The sequence below is a fragment of the Carcharhinus amblyrhynchos genome, chromosome 21, assembly GCF_965287045.1.
Source record: "Carcharhinus amblyrhynchos chromosome 21, sCarAmb.v2.hapA, whole genome shotgun sequence".
NCBI lineage: Eukaryota > Metazoa > Chordata > Chondrichthyes > Carcharhiniformes > Carcharhinidae > Carcharhinus > Carcharhinus amblyrhynchos.
The window spans coordinates 13334767-13356488 of NC_137344.1; the positions used below are offsets into that span (position 1 = coordinate 13334767).

General features: G+C 42.2%; 1 protein-coding gene across 1 annotated transcript in view; it reads right to left on the reverse strand.

The window, feature by feature from the left end:
* The window catches only part of LOC145356565 (dynein axonemal heavy chain 17-like), an 811195-nt gene that overhangs the window by 611839 nt on the left and 177634 nt on the right, over positions 1–21722 (reverse strand). Inside the window, exons 15-16 of the mRNA XM_080209339.1 lie at positions 20711–20819; positions 12494–12597 (exon numbers count right to left, since the gene is read on the reverse strand). Coding sequence (XP_080065465.1) covers positions 12494–12597; positions 20711–20819 — 213 coding nt within the window. The remainder of the gene's footprint in view (positions 1–12493; positions 12598–20710; positions 20820–21722) is intronic.

A 21722-nucleotide genomic window follows, 5' to 3' on the forward strand; every position in this document is an offset into this window, starting at 1 on the left:
GATTTGGGCCTGTGTCTGTGGGAGTTTGTGCATTCTCCCTGTGGTTGCGTGGGTTTCCTCCGGGCGCTCCGGTTTCCTCCCACACCCCAAAGATGTGCTCTTAGGCTGATTGGTTTACCAAATTGACACTATTCTTCCCTGAATCTGGCTAAGTTAGGGGTTCCATTCGTAGACACGCAGGGTAGAATAGGTGTAGGGTGATGTGGCAGCACGGGCTCGTTGGGCCGAAGGGCCTGTTTCCCGTGCTGGGTTGTTCTTTGATCTTCGGGTAAATGTTCTCCAAGGCGGCCTTCACAATACACGACAGCGCAGAGTTGCTGAGCAGAGACAGATAGCCAAGTTCTGTACACATGAGGAAAGCCTCAGTCGGGATCTTGGGTTTATGTCACACTATTTGTAACTCCCATGACTTGCCTGGGCTTGCAACATCTCACTTACTGTCCTGTCTGGAGACAATATACATCTCTTTAAGCTATGCTTAATGCTATCTCCACTCACACTGTCTGCACCTTTAAGATTTGATTCGCTGTAAAGACTCGCATTCTAATCAGTATTCTGTAAACTGAGTGTGTGCCTTTATATGCCCTGTTTGTGATCAGAACTCCCCACTCACCTGACGAAGGGGCAAAGCCCCAAAAGCTAGTGGCGTTTGCTACCAAATAAACCTGTTGGACTTTAACCTGGTGTTGAGACTTCTTACTGTGTTTACCCCAGTCCAACGCCAGCATCTCCACATTATATATTCTCTCCCGACAGATGCTGTCAGGCCTGCTGAGATTTTTCAGCATTTTCTGTTTTTGTTTCAGATTCCAGCATCTGCAGTATTTTGCTTTTAGCTTTTAGCTTTCACCTTCAAGGATCAGTGGACATGCAATCTCATATGTCCCTCTGTTCCTCTAAACTTCTATAACTGACCATTTATTGTGCCGAGTTAGCTTTCCCCAAATGGGAAACACTTAAAACACTTCTCTGGGTTGAACTCCAATTGCCACTGTTCACCTACCTATTTGACACCTCACTGATACCTTTCTGCAATCTGCAGCATTCTTATTCATTAACAACCACACAGCCAACATTTATATCATCTACATTCTTAATCATAATGCCCTACATTCAATCCAGATCACTGATATTGTCAAGGATTCACCTAGCCACAAAAGTAATAGGAAATTGAAAAGGCCTGAAAGGTAGAAATCTGCCTAAAACAATAACAAGAATTTAACAATAACAAGATAAAAAATCTGCCTAGCAACAGTAACAATGAACATTTCCAGGAGCAGGCAAGTCTCTAACAGTGATCAGTGCATTCAAAAGTCATGAGGGTATCTAAAGATGATTAGATGTGGATTGCTGTAGAAGTAGACAGATAAGTTCTTTAAACAGAAATGGTTTACTGAAAGTGATTGGGTGCTTTCAGGGCAATAGAAAATGTTAAGCTTCACAAAAGGAAAGTATATTAGATATGTAGACAGCCAACTGTTGAGTTTGAAATAACAAAAGGGAATTAAATATATCTGTTACCCCTCTCAGAAGTGGATAAGGCAGTCCACACCTCATAGCCAGAAGCCAGTTCAGCAATCACAGCCAGAAGCCTGTCCAGCATGCCAGGAGGCTAGGATCTACTTCATAGCCAAGGGGTCCTGTGACATATTTTACTTCTCAGAGATGCTATAGTTTCACATTTAAGTCTTAGGGCCAAAGCATTGCAGTAAAACCTTCATAACAGTGGTTTAAATATCTTCACTGGCCCAGGAAAAGCCACTCCTCAGACTTGATCATCTGCCCTGAATTGTGCAATAACTATAAGCTGGATATGACTTATTTGGATGTTGTTTGGGAAATGGAAGTCTTTAGGGATGAGATCAGGGATCATACATAAACTGTGTGCGTGCGTGTGCAAGTCTGTGCTCATGTTGGGACATTCTTGCAAATAACATCATTTGTGACAACATATACGACAAAAAGCAAGGAACTTCACTCTGAGCCCTGTAGAACACCACTGGAAATATGATTTCAGTCACAAAAACACCCATCGACTATTATCTTTTGTTTCCTGCCTCTGAGTCAATTTTGGATTTGACTTACCACTTTGCCTTGTATCCCATGGATTTTTACTTTCATGACCAGTCTGCCGTGTGGAACCTTATCAGAAACCTTGATAATATTTATATAGATTACATCAAATTCACTACTCCCATCAAGTCTCCTTGTCATCTCCTCAAAAATTCAACCATCTTAGTCAGACATAACTTCCTCTTAACAAATAACAACTCTCTGCTATCTTTGATTAATCCATGTTTTCTGAACTGAAAACTTACCTTGCCGAACAGATTTTATTTAAATATTTTAGATTGGCTTGCATCTCTTTCGCCCTTTTTAAGAAATGGCACAACAGATGGGACACAGAATAGATGTACAGTTGGAAGTGAGGTTCAGTCAAATATAAAAGGAAAACTGATCAGTCCAGTGGGCAGAGAACGCATAGGCATGATAAGGCACATGGGAGGATTTGTAGGCTAAATTGCAAGGAGCATTTGAATGCAAGGAGCATGTCTGGCAAGGCAGATGAACATGGAATATTGATCAGCATGTGGAAACATGACATTGTTGTAATCATTGAGATATGGTTGAAAGGAGGACAGGACTGACAGCTAAGTATTCCAGGGTACAGAATTTTTTGGCGTGATAGAGGGGATGCAAGAAAAGAGGGGGCACTGCATTATTGATAAAAGAAACCATCACTGCAGTAATGAGGGAGGATGTCTTAGAAGGCTTTTCAAATGAGGCCATATGGGTGGAGCTTCAAAACAAAATGGAACAATCACTTTGTTGAATCTATGCTATGAGCCTCCCAACAGTCAAATGGAGATAGAGGAGCAGATATGTAGCCAAATCACAGAGAGATGCCAGAGGAATAGGTTATAGTAGTAGGGGACTTCAACTTCACCAATATTAACTGGAATCACCTTAGAACAGAAGGATTAGATGTAGTAGAATTTTTAAAGTGCATCCAGGAGAGCTTTTTGTGCCAGTATATAAATAGTTCTACTAGGGATGGGGCAGTGCTAGTCCTAATCTGAGGGGATGAAGCCGGGCAAGTGGTTGAGGTGTCAGTGGGAGAGCATTTTGAGGATAGTAACCATAACTCTAAGTTTCAAAGTCATTATGGAAAAGGATAAAGATAGCCCACAAATCAAATGTCTGATAGGGAGAAAAGCCGATTTCAATATCACTAGACAGAATCTGTCAAACGTAGACTGGGACCTGAAAATTGCAGGTAAATCTACATTTGGAAAATGGGAGTCTGTTAAAAGTGAAAAACAGTGAGAATTCAGGGCCAAAGTGTTCCTCTAAGAGTGAAGGGCAAGGGCCGCAAGTCCAGGGAACCTTGAATGTCAAGGGATACTAAGAGTTTGAAAAAGCAAAAAAGGACACATGTGATAGTACCGAGCACTAAATTGAGTGTGTAGGGAGGGTGCTTAAAAAACACATTAGAAGGGCAAAGACGGGTTATGAAATATAACTGGCAGATAAAAGTAAGGAAAACCTCAAAGCATTTTATAAATATGAGAATATTAAGAACAAGAGGATGATAGAACAAGAGAATATCACATATGTACTGCGGGAGGATACCTCGGAGGGCTCATATAGCGAAGCAATATGGGTAGAGCTCAGGAATAGGAACAGCGTAGTCACAATGTTGGAGGTTTACTTTAGGCTGCCCAACTGCCAGTGGGAGATAGAGGAACAGATAATAAGCGATTTTGGCAAGGTGTAAAAATAACAGGGTTGTTGTGGTGGGAGATTTTAACTTCCCCTACGTAGACTGGGACTCACAGTGTAGGGATGTGGACGGGGCAGGGTTTGTAAAAAGCACCCAGGAGGGCTTCTTGAAACAGTATGTAGCTAGTCCGACTAAGGAAGGAGCCATACTGGACCTGGTATTGGGGAATGAGCCCGGCCAGGTGGTCGACATTCCAGTAGGACAGCAATTCGAGAACGGTGACCACAATTCAATAAGCTTTAAGGTACTGATGGATAAAGATAAGTGTAGTCCTCAAGTTAAGGTGCCAAATTGAGGAAGGCTGATTACAACAATATTAGGCAGGAACTGAAGAATGTAGATTGGGGGCAGATGTTCGAGGGCAAATCAACATCTGGCATGTGGGAGGCTTTCAAATGTAAGTTGATAGGGATTCAGGACCGGCACATTCCTGTAAGGATGAAGGATAGGTATGGTAAGTTTTGGGAACCTTGTATATCGAGAGATATTGTGAGCCTAGTCAAAGAGAGAAAGGAAGAATTTGTCAAGGCTAAGAGGCTGGGAACTCACGAAGCAAGTGTGGAATACAAGGAAAGTAGAAAGAAACTTAAACAAGAAGGAAGGAGGGCTAAAAGGGGTCACGTAAAATCTTTGGCCAGCAGATTAAGGAAAATCCCAAGACCTTTTATACATATATAAAGAGAAAGAGAGTTGGCCCACTCAAGAACAGGGCAGGGAATCTATGTGTGAAGCCAGAGGGAATGGGCGAGGTACTAAATGTGCACTTTGCGTCAGTATTCACCAAAGAGGACTTGGTGGATGACGAGTCTGGGAAAGGGTGTGTAATTTGAGTCATAGTGAGATCAAAAAGGAAGTATTGGAGTTCTTGAGAAACATTAAAGTAGACAAGTCCCCATGGCCTGATAGGATATACCCCAGAAAACTGAGAGAGGCAAGGGAGGAAATTGCTGGGGCCTTGAGAGAAATCTTTGTATCCTCACTGGCTACGGGGAAGGTTCCGGAGGATTGGAGAGTAGCCAATGTTGTTCCCTTGTTTAAGAAGGGTAGCAAGAATAATCAAAGTAATTACACGCTGGTGAGCCTTATGTCAATGGTTGGGAAATTATTGGACAGAATTCTTCGAGAAAGGATTTACTCCCACTTGGAAATATGTGGACGTATTAGTGAGAGGCGAAATGGTTTTGTGAAGGGAAGGTCATGTCTCACCAACTTGATTGAATTTTTCGAGGAAGTGGTGAAGATGATTGATGAGAGTAGAGCAGTGAATGTTGTCTACATGGATTTCAGTAAGGCCTTTGATAAGGTCCCTCATGGCAGACTCTGGTGCAGAAGGTAAAGTCGCATAGGATCAGTGGTGAGCTGGCAAGGTGGATGCAGAACTGGTTCAGTCATAGAAGACCGAGGGCAGCAGTGGAAGGGTGTGTTTCTGAATGAAGGGTTGTGACAAGTGGCATTCCTCAAGGATCAGTGCTGGGACCTTTGCTGTTTGCAATATACAGAAATGATCTGGAGGAAAATGTAACTGGCTTGATTAGCAAGTTTGTGGATGACAAAGGTTCATGGATTTGCGGATAGCGATGAGGACCATAAGAGAACACAGCAGGATATAGATCGGTTGGAGATGTGGGCGGAGAGATGGCAAGTGGAGTTTATTCCGGACAAATGTGAGGTAATGCATTTTGGAAGGTCTAATACTGATAAGAAATATACAGTAAATGGCAGAACCCTTAAGAATACTGAAAGACAGAGGGATCTGGGTGTACAGGTATACAAGTCACCGAAAGTGGCAACGCAGGGGGAAAAGGTAGCCAAGAAGGCATATGGCATGCTTGCCTTCATTGGCCAGGGCACTGAATTTAAAAATTGGCAAATCATGTTGCAGCTTTATAGAACGTTAGTTAGGCCACACTTGGAATATAATGTAGTGCTCAAATTCTGGTCACCACACTACCCGAAGGATGTGGAGGCTTTGGAGAGGTACAGAAAAGATTTACCAGGACGTTGCCTGGCATGGAGGGAATTAACTATGAAGAGAGGTTGAAGAAACTTGGTTTGTTCTCACTGGAACGGAGATTGCGGGGTGACCTTATAGAAGTCGACAAGATTATGAGGGGCCATGGACGGACTGGATAGTCAGATGGATTTTCTCAGGGCGGAAGAGTCAATTATTAGGGGCATAGGTTTAAGGTGCGAGGAGCAAGATTTAAAGGAGATGTATGAGGCAAGTTTTTACCCAGAGGGTGGTGGGTGCCTGGAGCTTGCTGCTGGGGGAGGTAGTGGAAGCAGGTAAGATAGTGACTTTTAAGGGGCATCTTGACAAATGAATAGGATGGGAATGGAGAGATATGATCCCCGGAAGGGTAGGGGGTCTTAGTTCAGTCGGGTAGCAGGGTCAGTGCAACTTGGAGGGCCGATGGGCCTGTTCTTGTGCTGTAATTTTCTCTGTTCTTTGACTAGGGGAAGAGTTGGGCCCATTAGAGACCAAAGGGGCAATCTGTGCGTGGAGCCGGGGGGAACATGAGTGAGGTGTTAAATGAATATTTTTCACCTGTATTTACTAAGGAGAAAGACATTGCAGCTAGAGATTTCAATTGGGACAGTGGGGAAGATCTAGAAGATCATTAAGATAAATAAAGTTTATTTATTCGTGTCACAAGTAGGCTTATGTTAAACACTGCAATGAAGTTACTGGAGGAGATTTTAGGTGTTTCAGTGGGCATTAACGTGAAAGCATCTCCAGGGCCTGATGAGATGGATCTGAGACGACTATGAGTGGCAAGTGAGGACATTGCAGGGGCCCAAGATGGAGATATTCAAATCTTCACTGGCCACAGGTGAAGCCCCACATAAATGGAGGATAGCTAATTTGGTACCTTTGTTCAAGAACAGCAACAGGGATAAGACAGATAATTACAGGCCAGTTGGTCTAATGTTAGTGGTAGGGAAATTATTGGAAAAAATTGTAGTGGCCAGGATTAATCAACATTTGTAAAGACAGATACTCTGAGAGAAATATAGAAACTGGAAGCAGTTAGGCCATTCAGCCTAATGCTCCATCATTCATCTTGATCATGGCTGAACATCAAATTCAATAACCTGATTCCTCCCTACCTCTCGTATCCCTTTAGCCCCAAGAGCTTTATCTAATTTTTTCTTGAAATCAGACAATGTTTTGGCCTCAACTACATTCTGAGGTAGTGAATTCCGCATATTCACCACCCTCTGGGTGAAGAAATTTCTCTTCACCTCAGTTCTGAAAGGTTTATTGCTTATCCTCAAACTATGACCCCTAGTTCTGAACTCCCCCAGCACTAGGAACACTTTTTCTGAATCTAACCTGTCTAACCCTGTTAGAATTATATGAGATCTCTCACTCTTCGGAACTCCAGTGAATATAGTCCTAACTGACCTAGTCTCCTCATTTGATAGACCTGGAATCAGGAATCGGCCTGGTAAACCTTCGCTGTACTCCCTTTATAGCAAGGACATCCTTCCTCAGATAAGGACACTAAAACTGCACACAGTATTCCAGGTGTGGCTTCACCAATGCCCTATGCAATTGCAGCAAAACATCCCTCCCTATTCCTATATTCAAATCTCTCACTATGAAATCCAACACACCATTTGTCTTCTTTACTGCCTGCTGTACCTGCGCATTTACATTCAGCGACTGATGCACAAGGACTCCAAGGTCTCATTGAGTATCCATCTCTCTCAATTTATGCTCATTTAAGTAATAATCTGTCATCCTATTATTGCTACCAAAGTGGATAACCACAAATTTATCCAAATTATACTGCATCTGCCATGCAGATACCCAAAAGTGAACCTGTCCAAATCATGCTGAAACAACTATGGATCCTCCTCACAGTTCACCCTCCCACCCAACTTTGTATCATCTGCAAATTTGGTGATAATACATTCTGCTCCCTCTTCCAAATCATTGACATATAATGTGAACAGTTGGGGTCCTAGCATAGGGCCCTGTGGAACCCCACTTGACACTGACTGCCAATCAGAAAAAGACCCATTTATGCCTATCTGCTAACCAGCTTTCTATCCATTTCAAGACATTACTGGCAATTCCATGTGCTTTAACTTCACATTGTAGTCTATTATGTGGAGACACTTTTGCTTTCGCCTTCTGAAAGTCTAAATAAACCATATCAACTGCATATGCATTTTGGAAGGTCAATACAGTTGGGAAATACACAGTAAATGGCAGAATCCTTAAGAATATTGATAGTTGGAGGGATCTGGGTATACAGGTACACAGATCACTGGAAGTGGAAACACAGGTGAAGAAGGTAGTCAAGAAAGCATACAACATGCTTGCCTTCATCAGCCTGGGCACTGAGTTTAAAAATTGGCAAGTCATGTTGCAGCTTAATAAAACTTTAGTTAGGCCGGACTTGGAATATAGTGTTCAATTCTGTTTGCCTCACTGCCAGAGGATGTGGAGGTTTTGCAGAGGGTACAGAAAAGATTTACCAGGATGTTGCCTGGTATGGAGGGCATTAGCTATCAGGAGAGGTTGGAGAAATTTGGTTTGTTCTCATTGGAACGACAGAGGTTGAGGAGCAATCTGATCGAAGTCTACAAGATTATGAGGGGCATGGACAGAGTGGGTAGTCAGAAGCTTTTTCTCAGGGTGGAAGAGTCAATTACTAGGAGGCATAGGTTTAAGGTGCAAGGGGCAAGATTTAAAGGAGATGTATGAGCCAAGTTTTTTTTTTTACATAGAGGGTGGTGGGTGCCTGGAACTCACTGTTGGAAGAGTTAGTGGAAGCAGATAAGATAGAGAGTTTTAAGCGTTGTCTGGACAAATACATGAATAGGATGGGAATAAAGGGATATGGCCCCTGGGGTTTTAGTTCAGTCAAGCAGCATGGTCCATGCAGACTTGGAGGACCAAAGGGCTTGTTCCTGTGCTGTAATTTTCTTTATTCACTGGATCTCCTTGGTCAATTCTACGAGTTACATCCTCAAAAAATTCCAATAGATTTGTCAAGCATGACTTTCCTTTGTAAATCCATGCTGACGTTCTCTGATTATACCGTTCCCTTCCAAATGTTTAGTTATGAAATGCTTGATAATAGACTCTAGCAACGTTCCCTGTAGCAATGTTAGGCTCATTGGTCTAAGTAAAGTTCCTTGTTTTCTCGCTACCTCACTTCTTGAATATTGGGCTTATATTAGTCACCCTCCAATGTGTAGGAACTATTCCAGAATCCAAAGAATTTTGGAAAATAACCACCAATGGATCTACTATTTCCAGGGCCACTTCCTTAAGTACTCTGGGATGAAGATTATCAGGATCTAGAGATTTATCCACCATCAATCCCATTAATTTCCCCAAAACCATTTCTCTACTAATGCTGATCTCCTTCAGCTCCTCACACTTCTGGCACAATATTCATGTCTTCCTTTGTGAAGACTGAAGCAAAGAACAAATTTAATTCCTCAGCCATTTCTTTATTCCCCATTAAGAATGCTCCCATTTCTGATTGTAAGGGGCCTACATGCCTTTTTGACAATTTTATTTCTTTTTACATATCAATAGAAATGTTTATAGTCAGTTTTTATGTTCCTTGCTAGCTTACTTTCATTCTCTATTTTTCCTTTCTTAACTAATCGCTTGGTCCTCCTTTGCTGAATTTAAAACTGCTCCTAACCCTCAGGCCTGTTGCTTTTTCTTGCCAATTTGTATGCTTCTTCCTTGAATCTGATACAATCTCTAATTTCCCCTGTAAACAATAGTTTGGCCAGAATTCTCTTCCACTTGTGTGCCAAACAGGAATAAACAACTTCCAGAATTCACCTATTCATTCTTTAAATGCCTGCCATTGCCTGTCCACTGTCTTTCCCTTCAGTACTGTTTCCCAGTCCAGTGTGGACAATTTATGCCTCAGACCATCATGGTTACCTTTATTAAGATTCTGAGACCAGGATCCTGAATCAATTACATCACCATCCACCTTGACAAAGAATTCTACCACAGAATGGTCACTCATCCCCAAAGGTTTCTCATTGCACAACACCCAGTCCAAGATGGCCTGCTCCAGAAAATCATCCCGTATGCACTCCAGAAATTCCTCCTCTATTGTACTGTGACTAATTTGACTCTCCCAATCTATATGCAGATTGAAGTTGCAACATTTAAGAAGCACCTGGACCAGTATTTAAGTTGCCAAATATTGTAGGCTATGAACCAAGTGCTGAAAAATGGAATTAATATAGATTGGTGTTTGACGGTTGACATGGACATTGTGGGCCGAAGGCCCTGTTTCTCTGCTGTATGACTCTATAACATTAGCTCTCTCCTCGCACTACACTTGCAGCCCACAGCAGATTTGAAAATAATGGTCGGAGCCTTCTTATTTCTTCCATTGTTTCCCTTAGCAATTTAGGTTTCATTTGGGCCTAAGAATTTGTTCACTTTCAAAGAGATTGAACGCCTTAAAATTTCTCTCTGAATATGTTAATTTAATCTAATGTTTCATGCTCCTCCTCTCCAATTACCACATCTAATATTGTCCCTCTCCCTCATGAAAACATTCATAAAATAGTCATTCAAAACAATACCATCTTCCTCGGCTTCTACAAATAGGTTAGCGTCATGTTCCGTCCATAACAAGTACTGTAAAGTAATTCATTATGTAAAACCACTTCAAATATAGGGGGAGGTAGTGGCATTGTCACTGAACTAAGAATCCAGACAACCAGAGTAATGCTCTTTTCCTCATCTCTGTTCTAAATGGTTCACCCCATATTTTGAAACAGTGATGGAGCAGAACTCACGTGAATTATGCAGATGAGGGAGCACAACATATTATAACTTTCCAGAATGCTTTGGAACATTCAAAGACTGCATAAAATATGACAAATAGAAGTAATTTTCCTTTCTTGTCAGTGTTCTTATAATATTTTGAACGGTAGACAGAGGGGAACCGGTGGGTGTGGTGTTTTTAGATTTCCAAAAGGCGTTTGATAAGGTGCCTCATAAAAGGTTGCTACAGAAGGTTAGGGTGCATGGAGTTGGGGGTGAGGTGTTAGCGTGGATAGAGGATTGGCTGTCTAATAGGAAGCAGAGAGTTGGTATCAATGGGTGCTATTCTGGTTGGCGGTTGGTGACTAGCGGAGTGCCACAGGGATCGGTGCTGGGGCCTCAACTGTTTACCATTTATATAGTTGATCCAGAGGAGGGGGCTGAGTGTAGGGTGACGAAATTTGCTGATGACACGAAGATGAGTGGTAAAGCAAATTGCGTGGAGGGTGTGGAAAGTCTGCAGAGAGATCTGGATAGGCTCAGTGAGTGGACGAGGACCTGGCAGATGGAGTATAATGTTAGCAAGTGTGAGGTTATCCACTTTGGCAGAAATAATAGTAGGAGGGATTATTATTTAAAAGGCAAAAAGCTGCAGCATGCTACGGTGCAGAGGGACCTGGGGGTCGTTGTGCACGAGTCGCAAAAACCCAGTCTGCAGGTGATCAAGAAGGCTAATGGAACGTTGGCCTTTATAGCGAGGGGGATAGAATGTAAAAGTAGAGAGGTCTTGCTGCAACTGTACAGGGTACTGGTGAGGCCGCAGCTGGAGTACTGCGTGCAGTTTTGGTCGCCGTACTTGCGCAAGGATATTTTGGCCTTTGAGGGAGTGCAGAGGAGGTTCACTAGGCTGATACCGGAGATCAGGGGATTGGACTGTGATAAGAGACTAAATAGACTAGGTCTGTACTCGTTGGAGTTTAGAAGGATGAGGGGGGAATCTTATAGAGACATATAAGATAATGAAGGGGATAGATAGGGTAGAGGTAGAGAGATTCTTCCCGCTTAGAAAGGATAGCAGGACTAGAGGGCACAGCCTCAAGATAAGGGGGGGGGTGCAGTTTAGATCAGAGTTGAGGAGGAACTTCTTCACTCAAAAGGTGGTGAATCTCTGGAATTCTCTGCCCGTTGAAGTGGTGGAGGCTACCTTGCTAAATATGTTTAAGTCACGGGTAGATAGGTTTTTGACAGACAGGGGAATTAAGGGTTATGGGGAGAAAGCGGGAAAGTGGAACTGATCCACTTCAGATCAGCCATGATCTTATTGAATGGCGGGGCAGACTTGAAGGGCTAGATGGCCTACTCCTGCTCCTATTTCTTATGTTCTTATGTTCTTATGATCTCTTTCCTTATGTAATACAACCGAATGAGGTTTCAGAATGCACATATTAATTATATTTCCTCCCCTCACTGGACAATTCTGAATGAGTTCTACTGCTGACAATACTTCACAATTTTTAACCATTTATTAATAAGGCCATTTCACCTGTATTATTCTTTCACATGGGAACAAAATAAACAATCGTATTAAATGTGGTTTTGCTCCATTTCTAGTTAATAGTAGTGTTAATCACCTTTCTCAAATCTTCGAACTTTCGTGTATATGTTAAGAAATAATACAACAGAACAGCCACATGTTAGCAATGCGTGTCTTATTTTGTCATTATTACTACCAGAATTGCAGTATGCATTACAATGACGAGTTTCGAACAAAATTCATTTTCTCTTCTGGATGACAAATGTAGGATTTGGCACAGCCATTCAAAACCAAACACTTATTTAAGCATGTTCTCTAACTAATAGCTTCCCTATTATAGCGAGGTTGCAGTACACCAACATTTTAGTTCTTATCATATCTAATTTTGTTTCCAGATCATACCCACCACCATCATGAGATGCATTGTTTCTACATTGTTTTTAGCTTTCTGAATCCTACTTTCAAGATCATGCAATATGCTTCTCATCTCTTGAATATACTCCCAAACACCTGGCAAGAAATAAAAGCACACAAAAGTAACTCTTATCCTGCTCTATGACACATCAACATTCTTTACTAATATTGTCCAACTCCACTGAGGCAAGGCCGACTGCGGAGGATAGAGCAGGGCAGCCAAAAGTTCACTGATATTTTGACAGGACCGGAAGATCTCGTTGGCAGGTAGGGCTGGAAAATTTCAGCTTGTGTTTTATGATATTTTTGTAAAATCTAAACAGCCAACTAAAGTTGGGTCTGAATTTGACTGATAACTGCATTTAGTGGCCTGATGTTTCCATTCTGTTTTCCACTGTTAGAATTTGAAGGGGATCAGGAAGCATTAGAATTTGAAGGAAATTAATTTCCGCAAAAAAAATCATTTAAGTTTAAATGTAAGTGAGTTATGCCTATAGTCAAAGTCTGCAGAATCCGCATGATCTCTCATGCTAATAAAAATGCTTCACAAAACAGATCACAACCCTTCATCAATTTTGCTCCCAAGGGATTATTCATTTGATTTGATTTCTTCATAGAATCATAGAATCCCTACAGTACAAAAGGAGATCATTTAGCCTATCGAATTTGTACCGACCACAATCCCACCAGGCCCTATTCCTGTAACTCCCTGCTAATCCCCCTGACACTAGGATCAATTCAGCAAGGCCAATCAACCCAACCCACACAGCTTTGGACTGATTTGATTTATTATTGTCACATGTATTAGTATACAGTGAGAAGTATTTTTTATTGCACACAATACAGACAAAGCACACTGCACATAGAGAAGGAAAAGAGAGAGTGCAAAATGTAACGTCTCAGTCATAGCTAGGGCATAGAGAAGGATAAACTTAATGCGAGATAGGTCCATTCAAAAGTCTGATGGCAGCAGGGAAGAAGCTATTTTTGAGTCATTTGGTACGTGATCTCAGATTTTTGCGTCGCTATCCTGACGGAAGAAGATAGAAGAGAGCATGTCTGGAGCGCATGGGATCCTTGATTATGCTGGCTGCACTTCCGAGGCAGTGGGATGTATAGACAGTGTCAATGGATGGGAGGCTGGTTTGAGTGATGGACTGGGCTTCGATTACAACCCTTTGTAGTTTATTATGGTCTTGGACAAAGCAAGAGCCACACTAAGCTGCGATACAACCAGAAAGAATGCTTTCTACAATGCATCTGTGGAAGTTGGTGAGAGCTGTAGCAGACATGCCAAATTTCCTTAGTCTCCTGAGAAAGTAGAGGCGTTGGTGGGTTTTCTTAACTACAGCATCTATAAGGAGGAACCAGCACAGGTTGTTCACAGGTCTGGACACCTAAAAATTTGAAGCTCTTGACCATTTCTACTTCGTCCCCAGTGATGTAGACAGGGGCATGTCCCCCACTATGCCTCCTGAAGTCGATGACTATCTCCTTCGTTTTGTTGACGCTGAGGGAGAGATTGTCATCACATCAGTCCACCAGATTCTCTCTCTTTCCTGTACTATGTCGCATCATTGTTTGAGATCTGACCCACAATGGTGGTGTCATCGGCAAACTTGAAAATCAAGTTTAAGGGGAATTTGGACATACAGTCTAAAGTATATAAGAAGTACACTAAGGAATTGAGGACATAGCCTTGCGAAACACCGGTGCTGAGGATGATCGTGGAGACATTGTTGCCTATCCTTACTGCTGCACTCTGTGGGTTTAGGAAGTCTAGGATCCAGTTGCAGAGGGAGGAGCCGAGCCTCAGGCCATGACATTGGAGATGAGTCTCGTAGGAATAATGGTGATCAAGTCTGAGCTGTAGTCTATAAATAGAAGTCTGACATTGGTGTCTTTGCTGTCTAGGTGTTCCAGGGTTGAGTGTAGGACCACGGAGATGGCAACAGCTATGGACCTCTTGTAGTGATAGGTCAGCCGTAGTGGATCCAGACAGAATGGAAGGCAGGAATTGATTTGTGCCATGACCAACCTTTTGAAGCACAGTACCAGGATGATGGTCATCTCTGGCAGGTACAGACCTCAGATTGGTGTAAACAGAGGTTGAAGATGTCTGCAAATACCCCTACCAGCTTGTCACACAGGACCTGAGTGCTTGTAGAGGTACCCACTCTGGGCCAGTTGCTTCCCATGGGTTGACTTTTGAGAAGACTTCTCTAACATCAGCAATAATGACCTCAGATGCAGGTTTGTCCGAAGCTTCCGGGATGGGGGTTGTGCTCTCTTGCTCAAACGTGTATAGAATATGTTGAGCTCATCGGGCAGGGGCACATTGGAGCCAGCAATTTTACCTGCCATCATCTTCATCTTCATCCAACAATAAATTGAAGCCTGAGTTGGGCCCAGCTGTCATTCTAATGCAGCAAAGTACCGCTAACTTCCAGGTTTAAGATGATCAGTCAGTTCACAGTGTGGTTCAGTCATGCATTCTAGAGGCCATAAATAATTCTAACGAAACAATTTCTTGTATGACAGACGTAACCTGGCTCATTCCTCATCACAATGCCTTAAGCAATCCAAATCAATCTGCCTGATTTGAATTTGGCAGTCAACTGCTGTATGTTGCATTCTTCATGGTAATGCCCCTACTGATCAAAAACCACTTCCCAACCAATCTCTTTTCATGCAGTATAAACTGTTTTTCCCTTTAGTATTTATATTGAGTGCTGTCTAAGTGAGTGCAAGATGAAAAGATACTACTTGGGATTCAAACAAGTAATAAAACTAAAATAAGACTAAGTGAATGGACAAAGCTGATCTGGTTTTAAAATTCTGACTCACGAGTTAAAAGTACTCACTTGAAAAAGAGAATGTTCAAGGAATACCACACCATTTGCAAACTCTCAGGCAAGTCTGTGGATGGGTGCCAACTGACAGGTTATTCTAGATGCTGCAATTCTCATTTAGAATCACAGAATCATAGAATCCTACAGTGCAGAAGGAGACCATTCAGCCCATTGAGTCTGCACCGACCACAATCCACCCAAGTTCTATCCTCGCAACCCCATGCATTTACCCTAGCTAGTCCCCTTGATACTAAGGGGCAATTTAGCATGGCCAATCCACTGAACCTGCACACATCTTTGGACTAAGAGAAGAAACCAGAGCGCCTTGAGGAAATCCACACAGGCATGAGAAGACCGTGGAAACTCCACACAGACAGTGACCCGAGGCCGGGAATTGAACCGGTTTCTTGGCAGCAGTGCTAACCACTGTGCCACCATGCTGCCCATTTGTAGCAACATCAAAGGTTAGTTCAGTATAAGAATCAATGCTGTGATTAGGACTGCTATTTTCAAAGTGCTTTCGATCCTGTTTGGGCCTCCATGGGCAATGAAAATTCTAGCCATAAAAGAGGGACAAAGTGTTGAAAGGGAGCCATAGTCTTTGAACAGAAACAGTGAGATCACTGGAGAGATTTGCGCCATGCATTAGCATGTATTAATGAATCTATTCAAGGTTTAGTTCTCATCGAAAATTAACTCACGTGAGTTCTAGAGAATACAGTCCTGGCTGAGTGGGAACAGTTCAGGAAAATATCTCTGGATCAGATGTTCCTAGCTTTGATATCATCCTGAGCCACTCCTGGCATCCTGTTTGCACAGCCTGGACTCTGCACTCTTCTCTTTCGTCTCCTCCACTTAATTTTCCTCTGCCTACTTCTCAGTAAATCTAATTGTTTATTCAATGGTGGTCCTTGTGAGCAGATAGCTTCAGTTGTTGCACCTCTGTGGCTCATGCCTTAGGGTCATGTCCTAGCCATCTCTTCACAGAATATCTTTTGACCACTAGAATCCATCAATGAATTTGGGCAGTGACATGAACAGCTGCAGCACCCTTGACTGTCTGAGGATGCAGGCATTATGTCAACTGTCAGGATAGTGAGTACAAACCTATTTGTTTTTACAAATATATAAAGAAATATATAAAGAAATAAACATATAAAGAAAAATATATTTGTTTTTACAAATTTGTAAAGAAGAGGAGGCTGGCTAGAGTGAATGTTGGACCCGTAGGGGATGAGAGGGGGGATTTAGTGGTGGGAGATGAGGAAATGGCGGAGGCCTTAAATAAGTTTTTTGCCTCAGTCTTCACGAAGGAGGACGCGAATAGTTTGCCGGATATTAAAGATAGAAGGATGGTAAGAGTTGAGGGCCTGAATGAGATTACTGTCACTAGAGAGGTAGTGCTTGATAGACTAACGGGACTGATGGTGGACAAGTCCCCAGGACCGGATGGAATGCATCCCAGGATTCTGAAGGAAATGGCAGAGGTGATAGTAGATACCTTAGTGATTATTTACCAATTTTCGCTGGATTCCGGGGAAGTGCCGGAAGATTGGAAAACGGCTAATGTTACGCCGCTGTTTAAAAAAGGTAGCAGACAGAAGGCAGGGAATTATAGGCCGGTTAGTTTAACGTCTGTAGTTGGAAAAATGCTTGAATCCGTCATCAAAGAAGAAATAGCGAGGCACCTAAATGGTTTGATAGGGCAGACGCAGCACGGATTCGTTAAGGGGAAGTCGTGTTTGACGAATTTATTGGATTTCTATGAGGATGTGACTAGTGCGGTAAACAGAGAGGAACCAGTGGATGTGGTGTTCCTCGATTTTCAAAAGGCGTTTGATAAGATGCCTCACAAAAGATTGCTTCAGAAGGTTAGGGGGCATGGAGTTGGGGGTAAGGTGTTAGCGTGGGTAGAGGATTGGTTGTCTAATAGGAGGCCGAGAGTTGGTATCAATGGGTGCTATTCTGACTGGCAGTTGGTGACTAGTGGTGTGCCGCAGGGATCGGTGCTGGGGCCTCAGCTATTTATCATTTATATAGATGATCTGGAGGAGGGGGCTTAGTGTAGGGTGACGAAATTTGCTGATGACACAAAGATGAGCGGAAAAGCAAATTGTGCGGAGGGTGTGGAAAGTCTGCAGAGGGATCTGGATAGGCTGAACGAGTGAGGACCTAGCAGATGGCGTACAATGTTAGTAAATGTGAGGTTATCCACTTTGGCAGAAATAATAATAGGAGGGATTACTATTTAAAGGGAGAAAAGCTGCAGCATGCTACGGTGCAGAGGGACCTGGGGGTCCTTGTGCATGAGTCGCAAAAACCCAGTCTGCAGGTGCAGCAGGTGATCAAGAAGGCGAATGGGATGCTGGCCTTTATAGCGAGGGGGATAGAATATAAAAGCAGGGAGGTCTTGCTGCAACTGTACAGGGTACTGGTGAGGCCGCAGCTGGAGTACTTACGCAAAGATACTTTGGTCTTGGAGGGAGTGCAGAGGAGGTTCACTAGGCTGATACCGGAGATGAGGGGGTTGGACTATGAAGTGAGACTAAATAGACTGGGTCTGTACTTGTTGGAGTTTAGAAGGATGAGGGGGGATCTTATAGAGACGTATAAGATAATGAAAGGGATGGATAGGGTAGAGGTATAGAGATTCTTCCCGCTCAGAAAGGACAGCAGGACTAGAGGGCACAGCCTCAAGATAAAGGTGGGGGGGGGGGGGGGGCGCAGTTTAGAACAGAGTTGAGAAGGAACTTCTTCACTCAAAGGGTGGTGAATCTCTGGAATTCTCTGCCCGTTGAAGTGGTGGAGGCTACCTCGCTAAATATATTTAAGTCATGGGTAGATAGGTTTTTGACAAGGGAACTAAAGGTTATGGGGAGAAAGCGGGGAAGTGGAACTGATCCACTTCAGATCAGCCATGATCTTACTGAATGGCGGGGCAGGCTTGAAGGGCTAGATGGCCTACTCCTGCTCCTATTTCTTATGTGCTTATGTTCTTAAACCTGCATAAAGCTCTTGTTGTTATTACAGACCAGCTGAACATTGAGGGAGTGAAAGCCTACTTGTTCCCTTTCAAAACACACAAAATTTTGATTTGGAACTATATTGGAATTCCTTCCAAACCCACAATACTAGGAAAAGGGCAATAGATACATGGGAACACTATTACCTGTCCAAGTCATTCACCATCTTCACCTGGAAATATATTGCCATTTCTTCACTGGGTTAAGATTATGAAATGCCGTCCCTAACAGCACAATGCATGTAACTATACATCAGGGATTGTAGCAGCTCAAGAAAGCAGCACACCGTTACCTTCTAGGGTTGGGCAACTAGGGATGGTCAATAAATGTTGGTCTTGCCAGCAATGCCCAAATCCTGAAAATCAATTTTAAAAATCTACACCACACAGGCTGCAATGGTTGAAGAAGACAGTTCTCCATCACTTCTGGATGGGCAGCTACATCGTTTGAAAAAATAAAAATAATCTGATTATTGCTTACTTGATAAGCACAATGGTGCAATCAATAAGAACCTAGCAATTCCATGAATCCCACTGTCTTTTGCATCAACATTTCTGAATAAAATTATTTCTGTTGCCCAGTTCTTGCAACTAGGGCTTCCGTGAACAGCAATGTGCAAAGGTGTACTTCTGCTTGAGAAACACCACCACTGTCCTCTTGTGATAGTTTATAGGAGCCAAGTGTGTAGATATTCAAAATTATGTTTATTTTCATGACTAACAGTAGAGCCTGAGAAACAGTATTTTGAGTCTGAGTTCTTTCCCAAAGAGGGCACAAATCTCAGTGATCATCTGTCTAAATCAGTGCAGACTCCTGCAGCACTGATTCTCTGACATATCCAGGTTACAGCTTCCACTCAATGCTCAGGTATGCTCTTCCTTTCTCTCATTCCTCTCCTCTGCCCTCCTCATATCCAGGGCTTCACAGGTGATGCTGAGGATCCTGATCTGCATTATTTATTACTCAACCCTATCTCCAAAAACCTTAATCCCAAATCCAGTTCTTGTCTTGCTTAGATGCAACATCACTCACAATGATTACTGGTCCTCCTAGTTTATGGTCCCATAATCCCTAGAGTGTGATAACCCTCTTCACTGCAGGAGTACCCACAAACCACTTTGTTCACTCACTAGCATTTGTCTGTCAATGGTTGAGCTGAGCTCTCCACCATCCCTCACCCCCCCAGCCCTCTCAGTTGTGCAAACTTTTATGGGACCAATAAAATGGATAGCGCAGCTGTACTCACAGCCCACTGTTTTGCTGCCTCCATCCACCTGGACTTCTCCTCAACTCTACCAAAATTCAAAACTGACGCGAGCTAACAAGAAGCTCGTTAACAAAGTCAATGCCAAGTCTTTCTGTTATGCTACTATAGGCATAGATGTTCACCTCTAATGTTTACTTCAACCCAAGGATTCACTTCAGAACTACCATGGATAAACTTTGAGCTCCGACACTCTTTTGTGGAAATATATATAGGTTAATGAACTTGATAAGATAGAGAGAAAATGCTGGAAAATCTCAGCAGGGCTGGCAGCATCTGTAAGGGGAGAAAATGGCTGACATTTGGAGTCCAGATGATTCTTTGTCAAAGCTGGAAAGTGGAGATATTTATCCTATAGGGTGAGGAAATGAAAGATGAGTCATAACCACAAAAACAACGGGAAAAGCTAAGAGGTGCTGATGGCAGTACACAGAGAGGATAGAAGGTGTGAATGGCCAAATGTCAGAGATGATGAGATAGAGTACTCCCTAATAGGCTGCTCACTGGTTTATATCATTTCATGAACTGCAATATTGGAGACTTACAAGAACATTATCATTTTTTTATTTGATAACAGCCAGTGCAACATCACAAAAGTGTTACATTAAGTATAACCTCACTTCAATTAATTATTTGTTGACCCTTTGTTCCTGGAACGTACATTAGAAATTAGGAACACTATAAAAATGCACTGGTCTCAGGACAATTGTTCCAATTTTCCACAGTCCTAACAACCAATAATGTAACATTTGTATAACATCTTTCCCTGTTGAAACATTCACCAACTGCAATATGCTGTTATGCCCCGGATATATTTTAAACATTATGCATATATGAAATCCATATAACAATCAAGTTAAATGTAATATAAAACGGAAGGACTGTATGATTGAATTGATTATTAACATATATTGTTGATCAAATTACAATACTTTTGGAAGGAGACTGAAAAATATTTTTAGAGAAAGTACTTAAAAGGTTGTATATAACCATGCAATTTTACTTCTGCCTGAAATGATATTGTATTAGAAATACATTAATTTCAAATTTTAAAGTAACACAAAACTTACCAATGCTGTTCCAGAGTAAATTTTGTTCAGCTTTAATCAATTTGAAATCTATATCACTCAATTCATTGCTTATCAGAGGATATTCAACATCAAGGACTGTAAGTCTGATCTGAAAAAAATTGAAAAATATATTTAAATATATATTGCAGAATTGGTGCTGCAAGCTTTATTTCAGGCACTGTAAGAAGAAACTTTGATAATAAATTGCACTGAATAAAAATCAGAAAGACAAACATTGAGATAGCATCCACTTTTAACTTTACAGACCATATTATTATCGATCATATTCAAGAAACCAAAACTCATGAACTAAACATTGTTTTTTTTGTTGTTCAACCAACCAGACTGAAGAATCCTCACTGAGACATACAGGCCACACATTTCAGTTCCTAATTACGGGATTCTCAGCACAATAAGTATCATATTAGCTCGGAATGGCATGCACATATACAATTCTTGTGGAAGCCACTTCGTATGTCTTTTTGGTGAGATGGTTAGGGTACAGACAAGTGTCGTCCACAGAAATATGTAGAATTGGCAGATTATGATGTTCTGATTTGATGCCAGTGCTGCAATTTTAGAGTTCAGCACTCCAGTTAATGCCACATCTTGAAAAAACACAGCTAATCATATTCAGGAGTAGGAAGGACACCACATCAGTGCTATTTAAAGGGATGATCAACAATGTTAAAACTAGTTGCTGATGATTTCTACCAGTTGCAGTTAGAACATAGAACATAAAAAATCTACAGCACAAACAGGCCCTTCGGCCCACAAGTTGCACCGAACATATCTCTACCTACTAAGCTTACCTATAACCCTCAATCTTACTAAGTCCCACGCACTCATCCAGAAGTCTCTTAAAAGATCCTGTAGAATCCACCTCCACCACCACTGCCGGCAGCCGATTCCACCACCCTCTGAGTGAAAAACTTACCCCTGACATCTCCTCTGTACCTATTCCCCAGCACCCTAAACCTGTGTCCTCTTATGGCAGCCATTTCAGCCCTGG